Source organism: Myxocyprinus asiaticus, chromosome 36 (assembly GCF_019703515.2).
Source record: "Myxocyprinus asiaticus isolate MX2 ecotype Aquarium Trade chromosome 36, UBuf_Myxa_2, whole genome shotgun sequence".
Taxonomy (NCBI): domain Eukaryota; kingdom Metazoa; phylum Chordata; class Actinopteri; order Cypriniformes; family Catostomidae; genus Myxocyprinus; species Myxocyprinus asiaticus.
Genome location: NC_059379.1, coordinates 23,802,216 through 23,814,024, shown reverse-complemented (window position 1 = coordinate 23,814,024; position 11,809 = coordinate 23,802,216). Strand labels below are relative to the sequence as shown.

Genomic DNA, 11,809 nt, shown 5'->3' with positions numbered 1-11,809 from the left:
CCAAAATGATGCTGTTATTGAGAAACTCCCTGTTTCTAAAGAACAATTTCACTTTAGAATGATAGGACACCACCTCAGAATGTCATTCATATAATGTCAGAGCAGACAAAACCCTCTAAAATGTCATATACTAGATGTGTTTTCTATAAATCAGATATCAGATAGTTTCCAAAGAACAATTTCAATTCAGAATGATTGTACACCACAGAGAAACACTGTGGCTATTTGGTGTACCACATGTGCAGTTGCGCAGCACTGAAGAATTTTTTTTCCCACACTCCCAATTAGGAGGGCCCCACCTATGTCCATTTTACCACATGAATGTGCTGGAGTTTTTCATGGTGCTTCTAGTGCTAATGTATTTAATAAGCCAAATGTAGCATCAGGTTGGGATGCATTTGGTGGTGCTAGGGACCATTCCACCAGGGGCTTGTCATCTTCCAAGGGCCTCCAGAGAGGATTGTCAGTAGAGGAATATGCACAGCAGCATCTTGGTCTTCCTCGTTCTCCTTCGTCTGCTTTTATCTGTGAGATGTTTCTCAGCCCACGATGTCCCATTCGCTCTTAGGTGCGGTTGGAGGGGACTAGAGAGGGCCAGCGGCTGTTACACTGGCCCCTCCATTACTGTGTATTGGTGTACACTTTCTGTGAATTGTTGCCATTTTTCATGTGTTGTTCGGTTCTGTTCTGTTGTTGTGGCGCATATTAACACCCACACTGTTCTGCTGACAGTTACATTTTGTAACCTTTTAAAAATATACAGTGCTGTAATAGTTTTTAAGTGATGGCTGTTGCCCATTGTGTTGTAAGTTAACACTCCTAATAGAGCCACTGAGCCAGTGGGACATTTGCCTACATCCAGCTTCAGATTTTATCTCAGTAGTGACAGCCCAAAAGCTCAACATGAAATATAACGTGACATACAATTTGTGTCTCCTGATTCAATGAGTGTAGGCAGAGCCTGTTAGGGTGAGGGCCCCATCTGCTTTTTGGGGTGTTGAATTTAAGGCTTTGCTTCAGGGAGCATAACTATCTCAGCACAGCACTTATGTTCAAAGTGTGGACGTTGGTGGGGCCCTCCGCAGGAGGGTGGTAAAGAAAAGTTTTCAGTGATGAGCATGCACACTAAGGGTACACCCAGTATCAACCCAACTGCTAAACCTACATTCAAGGAATTTTGAGATATAGTTGGTATTTCATGTTTTTATTTTTCACATTTTACTAAAAATCAACTACCAGTACATTTGATATTTGCCTTTATAAATTCACCCTTTATGCAGTCAATAAAAATCTCACAAAGATTTTGTATTGTAGCGAAATACTGCATTCGTTTACATTCAGGGTTGTTCAATAGGTGAATCTTTGTGATTGTAGGGTGGGGAAAGAGAAGGGAAACAACTTTCTTTGGCATGGATTCATGAACAAAATTAAGAGTTTGAGAAGATTATCTGGATGTATTTAAATGATCAAACATAATGTAAAATTACTAAGAATATGTATTGGATCCATTTATATTGGATCCTTTGTCAGGACTCAAACACACAAGGCAGCAGATACAGGTGCATCTCAAATTAGAATGTCGTGGAAAAGTTCATTTATTTCAGTAATTCAACTCAAATTGTGAAACTCGTGTATTAAATAAATTCAGTGCACACAGACTGAAGTAGTTTAAGTCTTTGGTTCTTTTAATTGTGATGATTTTGGCTCACATTTAACAAAAACCCACCAATTCACTATCTCAAAAAATTAGAATACATCATAAGACCAATAAAAAAAAAAAACATTTTTAGTGAATTGTTGGCCTTCTGGAAAGTATGTTCATTTACTGTATATGTACTCAATACTTGGTAGGGGCTCCTTTTGCTTTAATTACTGCCTCAATTCGGCATGGCATGGAGGTGATCAGTTTGTGGCACTGCTGAGGTGGTATGGAAGCCCAGGTTTCTTTGACAGTGGCCTTCAGCTCATCTGCATTTTTTGGTCTCTTGTTTCTCATTTTCCTCTTGACAATACCCCATAGATTCTCTATGGGGTTCAGGTCTGGTGAGTTTGCTGGCCAGTCAAGCACACCAACACCATGGTCATTTAACCAACTTTTGGTGCTTTTGGCAGTGTGGGCATGTGCCAAATCCTGCTGGAAAATGAAATCAGCATCTTTAAAAAGCTGGTCAGCAGAAGGAAGCATGAAGTGCTCCAAAATTTCTTTGTAAACGGGTGCAGTGACTTTGGTTTTCAAAAAACACAATGGACCAACACCAGCAGATGACATTGCACCCCAAATCATCACAGACTGTGGAAACTTAACACTGGACTTCAAGCAACTTGGGCTATGAGCTTCTCCACCTTTCCTCCAGACTCTAGGACCTTGGTTTCCAAATGAAATACAAAACTTGCTCTCATCTGAAAAGAGGACTTTGGAACACTGGGCAACAGTCCAGTTTTTCTTCTCCTTAGCCCAGGTAAGACGCCTCTGACGTTGTCTGTGGTTCAGGAGTGGCTTAACAAGAGGAATACGACAACTGTAGCCAAATTCCTTGACATGTCTGTGTGTGGTTGATGCCTTGACCCCAGCCTCAGTCCATTCCTTGTGAAGTTCACCCAAATTCTTGAATCGATTTTGCTTGACAATCCTCATAAGGCTGCGGTTCTCTCGGTTGGTTGTGCATCTTTTTCTTCCACACTTTTTCCTTCCACTCAACTTTCTGTTTACATGCTTGGATAGAGCACTCTGTGAACAGCCAGCTTCTTTGGCAATGAATGTTTGTGGCTTACCCTCCTTGTGAAGGGTGTCAATGATTGTCTTCTGGACAACTGTCAGATCAGCAGTCTTCCCCATGATTGTGTAGCTTAGTGAACCAAACTGAGAGACCATTTTGAAGGCTCAGGAAACCTTTGCAGGTGTTTTGAGCTGATTAGCTGATTGGCATGTCACCATATTCTAATTTTTTGAGATAGTGAATTGGTGGGTTTTTGTTAAATGTGAGCCAAAATCATCACAATTAAAAGAACCAAAGACTTAAACTACTTCAGTCTGTGTGCACTGAATTTATTTAATACACGTGTTTCACAATTTGAGTTGAATTACTGAAATAAATGAACTTTTCCACGACATTCTAATTTATTGAGCTGCACCTGTATGTATAAGGTAAAACAGTTGTAGAAGAAATCTTTTGTTTAAGAAAACTTCACTCAGCTTCCTAAATGAAGAAAACAATTTTTAATTAAGCATCAGAGGAAAACAGATATTATGATGAGCATTTCACTGCGCAGTGGAGAGAGAGTTCATAGCAGTTACGAAATGTCTTCTGAAGGGTTAGCATTTAGAGCAAGGTTGTATACTCATAAAAATAGTATAGCCCAGAACAATGGGTTGTGTGCTGGGCTAATCAAGATTTCTGAGTAATAGCAAAGGTGAATAGAACTCTGGAAATCCTGGACAGTAATTGACAATACAATCTAGTTCAATCTGCCTGTGGCCCATTTGGCTAATCCCTTCGACACACTGGTCAGTGTAATATCTCTGTCTGTGTTGGGGGGTGTCTGGTAAATTTAATTCACATGTAAGTTAAAGACAGCTTCTCAAAGGCTATCCTCCTGGATGAGTAGCTCAAATAGTTTACACACAGGGATCTGGTAATCGATGTAAAATAGTGTGTCTCAGCACAGAGTATAATATCTTACAGAAATTCAGGAAATTAATCAGGAAAACAGTGTCACAAGACAAGCTGTTTTGAGGTGTTTAGAGGTGAATGAACAGGCTTGGATTAAACTGGGATAAAGGCTGCATATCATATTAGTTCCATTGACTGAACTCTGAGATAGAAGCATTTGCTTATGCTGGTGTTGTGAAAGCAGAATTTGGAGATGAAAAATAGAAATTGTAAACTGTGATGCTGAGTATTTAGATACACCAACATATTGACAGTAAATCAGTTTTATGCATTGTTAATATTCTTTAAAATGTATATAAAGACCGGTAATCTACAGTTGAAGTCAGAAGTTTACATACATTTAGGTTGAAGTCATTAAAACTCGTTTTTTAACCACTTCACAGATTTCATATTAGCAAACTATAGATTTGTCAAGTCATTTATCTACTTTGTGCATGACACAAGTAATTTTTTTCAACAATTGTTTACAGACAGATTGTTTCACTTTGAATTGACAATATCACAATTCCAGTGGGTCAGAAGTTTACATACACTAAGTTAACTGTGCCTTTAAGCAGCTTGGAAAATTCCAGAAAATGATGTTAAGCCTTTAGACAGTTAGCTTCTGATAGGAGGTGTACTGAATTGGAGGTGTACCTGTGTATATATTTTAAGGCCTACCTTCAAACTCAGTGCCTCTTTGTTTGACATCATGGGAAAATGTAAAAAAATCAGCCAAGACCTCAGAAAAAAATTGTGGACCTCCACAAGTCTGGTTCATCCTTGGGAGCAATTTCCAAACACCTGAAGGTACTACGTTCATCTGTACAAAAAATAGTATGCAAGTATAAACACCATGGGACCACGCAGACATCATACTACTCAGGAAGGAAACACATTCAGTCTCCTAGAGATGAAAGTAGTTTGGTGCGAAAAGTGCAAATCAATCCCAGAACAACAGCAAAGGATCTTGTGAAGATGCTGGAGGAAACAAGGACTGGCGCACTTCACAAAATAGATGGCATCACGAGGAAGGAAAATTATGTGGATATATTGACACAACATCTCAAGATATCAGCCAGGAAGTTAAAGCTCGGTCGGTATTCCAAATGGACAATGACCCCAAGCATAGTTATGGCAAAATGGCTTAAGGACAACAAAGTCAAGGTACTGGAATGACCATCACAAAGCCCTGACCTCAGTCCAATAGAAAATTTGTGGGCAGAACTGAAAAAGCATGGAGGCTTACAAACCTGACTCAGTTACACCAGTTCTGTCTGGAGGAATGGGCCAAAATTCCAGCAACATATTGTGTGAAGCTCATGGAAGGCTACCCAAAATGTTTGACCCAAGTTAAACTATTTAAAGGCAATGCTACCAAATACTAACAAAGTGCATGTAAACTTCTGACACACTGGGAATGTGATGAAAGAAATAAACGCTGAAATAAATTATTCTCTCTACCATTATTCTGACATTTCACATTCTTAAAATAAAGTAGTGATCCTAACTGACCTAAGACAGGGAATGTTTTCTATGATTAAATGTTAGGAACTGTGAAAAACTGAGTTTAAATATATTTGGCTAAGGTGTATGTACATTTCTGACTTCAATTGTAGTTACATAGTGAACAACATTTGTTCAAAAATACTGACAGGTATAAATTTGTGAGAGTACCCTGATATTTCCACCTTGTCATTTTATAGATCCAGTGTGACATGTGAGAGGTGGTTCCATTAACAGTGCCTGGACATGGACGCTGAGGACCTGAAACTGGCCAGGGTAGACAGCTGGAATTGCAGCTTGTGCCCTTAAATCCATTTGTGTTGAAGCATGGATATATATATATATATATATATATATATATATATATATATATATATATATATTACCTTTATGTATATACATACATATTTGTTTTATCACCTACTTTTATTTTTTAGTATTTTTTTTTTTTTTTACCATATTGTCATTGATATTTTTTTGAGGGGGGGGGGGGGCTCAACGGTGTACCGGCCCATGGGCCTCTCAGATCTTAATTCATCCTTGGTAGCATGGCATGGTAATATGCTATTCTGAACTAAGGCAAAAATTTAATTGATGCCTGTTTCTGCCTTGTATAATGTTACTGACAGGGTGACATGACTTAGCTTTCTATGTATGATTTTTAAAGCTTATTATTTCTCATGCAGTAGAGTGTCCTAACAGACTGTGCACACCTCTTAAGTATACAAAGGTTGCAATATATATTACCTAAAATATAGTTCACCCAAAACTCTCATCATTTACTCACCCTCATGTCATCTCAGATGTATATGACTTTCTTCTGCAGAACACAAACAAATATTTTTAGAATATCTCAGCTCTGTAGGTCCATACAGTGCAAGACAAGTGTCCAAAAGTTTGAAGCTCTAAAAAGCACATTTAAGGCATCATAAAAGTAAACCATACTCCAGAATTTTTATGCTCCAAAAAGCACATAAAGACAGGATATAAGTAATCCATATGACTCCAGTGGTTAAATCCATGTCTTCAGAAGCATTTTGATAGGTGTGGGTGAGAAACTGATCAATATTTAAGTCATTTTATTTACTATCAATCTCCAAGTTCACATTCTTCTTTTATTTTTGGAGATTTGCATTCTTCTTGCACATCGCCACCTACTGGGCATGGAGGAGAATGTATAGTAGAAAAAGGACTTAAATATTAATCTGTTTCTCACCAACCCCTGTCATATCACTTCTTAAGACATAGATTTAACAACTGGAGTCATATGGATTACTTATATGCTGTCTTATGTGCATTTTGGAGCTTCAAAATTCTGATCACCATTCACTTGCCTTGTAAGGACCTACAGAGCTGAAATGTTCTTCTAAAAATCTTTGTTTGTGTTCAGCTGAAGAAAGAAAGTCTGGGATGGCATGAGGGTGAGTAAATGATTTTTATTTTTGGGTGAACTATTTCCTTTAAGGAAACTTCTTGTGAAACAGGCCAGTTTGGGTTGTGTAGTGAAAATAAATGATATGACTCAACCACACATTTGCACATGATGGTCATTTATCAAAAAAGATTTGGAAATTTCCAACACAACAATAGCTAAACATTATCACAGTTTAAAAAGAAAATACTGGGATTTGCCACTTACAGTCCATATGGCAACTGCTGAAACAGAAAATATTTATTGTGATCTTAGATATCCACATTGCTGCTCAAAACATAGCTAGACAGCAACCGTGTTTTCTTCTATGTTAATATAAGTAACTGATGTCATTGAAGCTTACTGTAAAAAGCCTTTATATCATAGAAATCAAAGGTTCATCAAGGATAAACGTAAGTCTCATTACTGAGTTTTTCAGTCCCATATAGTGCTCGTTTGCCCTTGTTCCCAGGCATTATCAATCCTGTAAGATTTTTCTCTTGACAGCTGTGCTTTCAGAGGAAAGATGCACAAACAGTGCACCAGCAGCTGTTCGTGCCCGCAACTCATACATGTCATAATCGTGGGCCCATTCCACATTTCCCCAGTGCTGGATCTAGGACAGAACAGAGCAGGCTGTAAGTATAACACAAGCAAAATTTTACCACAGACCAACCTTCTCTTCATTCTCAATCTTGGTGTTCCAACTCCACATAGTATTTCAAGAAATGCAGATGGAGTCAGGGGAGATTTCAATAAACTACATCTTATTTTTTTATTCTGTGACATGGGTGGGGTGGGGGTGCTACAATGCAAAAATTTGGAACCTGAAAGATGAGCTGCATACCAAAAAAGGTTGAGAACACCTGCCATTGACTCAACATAATTGCAATACTGTAAAGCTACATTTTGTAATATCTGACATTTCTACATTTGTCTTCTCTTTTAAAGTAGTTCACCCAAAAATTAAAATTATCTCATAATTTACCCTCATGCCATCCAAGATGTGTATGACTCTATTCTGCAGAACACAAATTAAGATTTTTAGAAGAATATTTCAGCTCTGTAGGTCCATACAATGCAAGTGGATGGTGACCAAAACAAAGATCTCAGAAAAAACAGATCTCCAAAAAAAAAAAAAAAAATCACATCACATAAAGGCAGCATTAAAGTAATCCACAAGGCTCCAGTAGTTAAATCCATGTCTTCAGAAGAGATATGATAGGTGTGGGTGAGAAACTGATCAATATTTAAGTCATTTTTTACTATAAATCTCCACCTTTGACCAGCCCCGACCAATAGGAGGCAATATGCACACAAAAAAATGTGAATGTGAAAGTGGAGATTTATAGAGCAAAGGACCAGAATATTCATCTGTTTTTCACCCACACCTATCAAACCATTTTTGAAGATATGAATTTTACCACTGCAGTCTTGTGGATTACTTTATGCTGACTTAGTGATTTTTGGAGATTCAAACTTCTGGACGCCATTCACTTGCACTGTATGGACCTAAAGATTCTTCTAAAAATCTTTGTGTTATGCAGAAGAAAGTCATACACATATGGGATGGCATGGAGGTGAGGAAATGATGAGAGAATTTTCATTTTTGGTGAACTATTCCTTTAAATGTTCTACTAAACTTCCAGCACAAACACAACTTTAAAAGTGTGCAAGATATATGCTGTAATTAAACACTTGTAAAAATAGAAGCAGCAATACCTGGTATTCTTCCTCCAGTCTGGACAACAGAACTGCTTGTTCCACAGTTAAGTGTCTGTCAATCAGCCCAAAAGACAGGACCAACGATTTCAGTTGAGTGATCACATACTCAAGCCCTGCAGAAACAACAAACACTATACTGCTGAATCATGCTCATTCTCATAAGACACAAAAACAGCTCAACTGTGACTACCTGTCAGAGACCAGAAATTGTAGGACTTGAGGTGTTGACAAAAAGTCTCCTTAGTCTCCTCTGGGATTTGAGGTCCCATTATACTGGATGATGAGCCAATGACTACATTGTACCTAAACACAAGTCATTCAGATATGGCTTTTATATTGTGGCTATTGTGATTATTACATAAGTAGGCATTTTATCATGCTAGTCAAAGTGAAATAAATATGTATGTCACCTTTGTTCTATCCAGTCCATTACTGGGTCCCATTCATTTTTCTGAAGCTCCACAAGACCTTGAGGTTCTTCTACTCTGTAACTACAAGGATGGTAGATCTGAAATGTCATGACATTACCTGAATCAAAACAACTGACCCTTTGCTAAGCCCCGCCTTAAAAGTGCTTCTGACCAATCCTGTCTTAGCAACTGTTGCCCTGCCGCCATTACTCTGACACACGTTTGCTATTTTCCAATGACAGTCTATGGAAGTAATGTGTGTTTGAGTACTTTTAAGCAGAATTTGATCAAAATAATCAAAAAAAATTAAAACACGTTGTTGCCATGTCATTTGTAATAGTGACACAAGTTACCCAGAGAGGATACATGCAATGTTTTTCTTTCTTCTTTTAAAATAATCTTAAATAAATCTGGAGAGAAGAATGTTATGGATTAAACTGTCAGCCCTCATTCCCAAATGAACATATAACATCTGCAATGACACCTACATTTGCTCCAAGGTAAATTAAAGCTTATAACTGAACTTTAATTCATTTAGGTATTGATTCAAGTCATAGTAAAAGCGACAGTAAATAAACAGTTCACAGCATCAAAATGAGTGTGTTATGAGATGTTATAAACAGCTCTGGTCACTTAAGCTAATGTTATTAGATGTGTATTCGCTATTAAATGAAGTTTTTCTCGTTTCAAGTGACTGTAATAATCGAAGGATCAATTATCAAATGCATTACCTTTAATCTGCAATAGCAGTATGTAAAACAATAATGGTAGAGCACCAAGTATGGACTTGATTTGATTATATACCATCTCTCTAAACCTTGTAATAGTACAGGTGATAAACCAGTGCACGTCATCATACCAGATAGTGTCTGTCTCCAAAAACTTTAGAGCTGCTGAGATCATTTGGTCTTTCGTCCTCTGCGTTGGGTTATCAAGAGCTGTGTTGCAAAGAGTGGTCTGTATGGACAAAAATAGGTCTTAAAATCTTGTCATTTCAGCACATGTAAAATTGGGGAACTTTCTTCGATACAATAAATGTCTTACTAAATGCATGGCGTAAAACTTCAGTGTGTCCTTTTGAATGTCCCATTCTGTTGCAACAGCAATGGCAAGAGCCTCATTGGGCACAGTGAACAGCTTTCCTCCTGGAGTCTTCAGCTTTCGCTTGTCAAGGTTTATTTCAAATAAGCCTCCTACAGATGACACACACAATCAAACATGTATAACTTTGTTGCAAGTCTCTTGATAAAACACTGGGTTTCTGTTAGAGGATGGAGACATGAGTTGCTATGGGCACCTGCATGTTTTCTTGAATGATGCTTACCTTCACCTTGAGATATAGAAACATTCTCATAGAACTTCTTTCTCTCTGTACAGAAGGAATTTAAAGTGGTCAAACATACAGTATCATCTTGATTGACATCTAATCAGGGTTGTCCTACAATACATTTGTAATACAATTCATCTAACCTGTGATGGCACTGGCATATTTTGCCTTCTGGAGGTGCGTTGTTGAGTTGGGGACATGCTGCCCTTGAGGAAATAAAAATGGCACACCGACATGGCTAAATTGTCTGTGATACCTAGAAAAATTCCGCAACATCCCTTACTTATGTCCAAACCAGTAAGTATTAGTATTAAACTTCAGCAGTTTAATTGTAGAACCATTAATTTAAGGTTAGAAGTCGTTTTAGCTAGCTTGCTAAATCATCGTTCTTGCTTCAATGATAATACAACAAAACACCCGGTATTAAATATTATCTAAGTTAACTTTATTATTTAAGCGAAATAACAATTATTCTGACAGGAAATGTTCAGGCACGCACGCTATTTCATTTCTTCATTCAGCAACGTGAAACCAAAGCGTGAAGCTGCTGATTTCTTCTTCTTCTTCTTTGACTTTTTATGGCGGTTGGCAAACCAGTTTTTGGTGCATATTCCGCCACCTACTGGGATGGAATGTGGAGCATTGACGTACAGGGAAAACTACATAAAAATAAATAAATAAATAAATAAATAAATGCTGCTGACTGTAACCTACAAACAGACCGTACAGGACAATACATAAAAGTCCCTACAGACCCGCCTGAAGGTTTTGTGTGTGTGTGTGTGTGTGTGTAAAGACATACAAACATGGAATGCACATATTAGGGAAAATTGGGGAATACGAAACAATCTTCACATTATTCATTCAGATATGAATGAAAATGTAATACAACTCCTTTCTCAATCTTATACACCATGGGTGGGTCTCAGTCAGCTCCCTAGTTCAGTAGTCAGGGCACTGATCAGGGAGTCAGCCATTTTTAGGGCTGTCTCAATCGCAAAATTGTTCCAGTGCACTGAAACGTTCGCTCATTTAAAAAATCCCACAATGCACCGTAAAAACCAGGGAGCATCGTTGCTCACTTCCCTTACCGGAAACTTTGTCATGTCTTCTGAAGTCGTTAGATGACGAGCACAAGTGTAAAACTATTGCTGTGTCCGCGTCTTCGAAGGCTGCATGCTAGCTAGGAGGCGTCCTTTGAAGGCTGCAGTATACCGAGTGTCCTCCTTTAAACAAGTCTCATTTAAATGAGACGGCCTTCGTAGGACAAACGGACACAGAATTTATCATGGTTGCTATGACAGCACGCCACTCTTTAACAAGCGGGAGCGCTTTCAGTGAGAAGGGAACAAAGTCCCTTTAGAAGGGAATGTATGAGGTACATTTTAAGAGAGTTATAATGATGTAAAGAGAAAAGAAAATGTGTACTTTTAGTCTATAACACTTTATTTTAATTATTTATTACTATAATTATACATATTATTTACTCTACACGCATCTACTGAGGTACTTCAACTTGGGAATTAACATTACTTGCGTTTGAACATCATATTTACGTGCAAATTGGCATAATTTCTTTTTTAGATAAATGACGTTCATTTCCGTTGAAGCAAAGAATTGTGGGTTGTGAGTGCCCACGAAGGATTCACCTCATGCATCCTCCGAATTCCCGTGAAAGAAGGTTGCATTCAAAGGTTGCATTTGGATGAAATGAGTCAGCCTCGATGACGTATGTGGCCAACAAATGTGACCTCCGGAGGATGCAGCCTTAAAACGAGAC

The 11,809-nt window shown here is 38.0% G+C and overlaps 1 protein-coding gene across 1 annotated transcript; it reads right to left on the bottom strand.

Annotated features, from left to right (window-relative positions):
• Positions 1–6,689: 6,689 nt before the first annotated feature.
• Positions 6,690–10,607, bottom strand: LOC127426970 (ATP synthase mitochondrial F1 complex assembly factor 2-like). Its single transcript, XM_051674204.1, has 8 exons — positions 10,173–10,607; positions 10,027–10,071; positions 9,747–9,895; positions 9,562–9,659; positions 8,703–8,783; positions 8,483–8,595; positions 8,290–8,405; positions 6,690–7,183 (listed from the first exon to the last, which is right to left on the bottom strand). Exons 1-8 carry the CDS (start codon positions 10,303–10,305, stop codon positions 7,046–7,048), a joined length of 873 nt encoding a protein of 290 aa, XP_051530164.1. The 5' UTR covers positions 10,306–10,607; the 3' UTR covers positions 6,690–7,045.
• Positions 10,608–11,809: the final 1,202 nt, after the last annotated feature.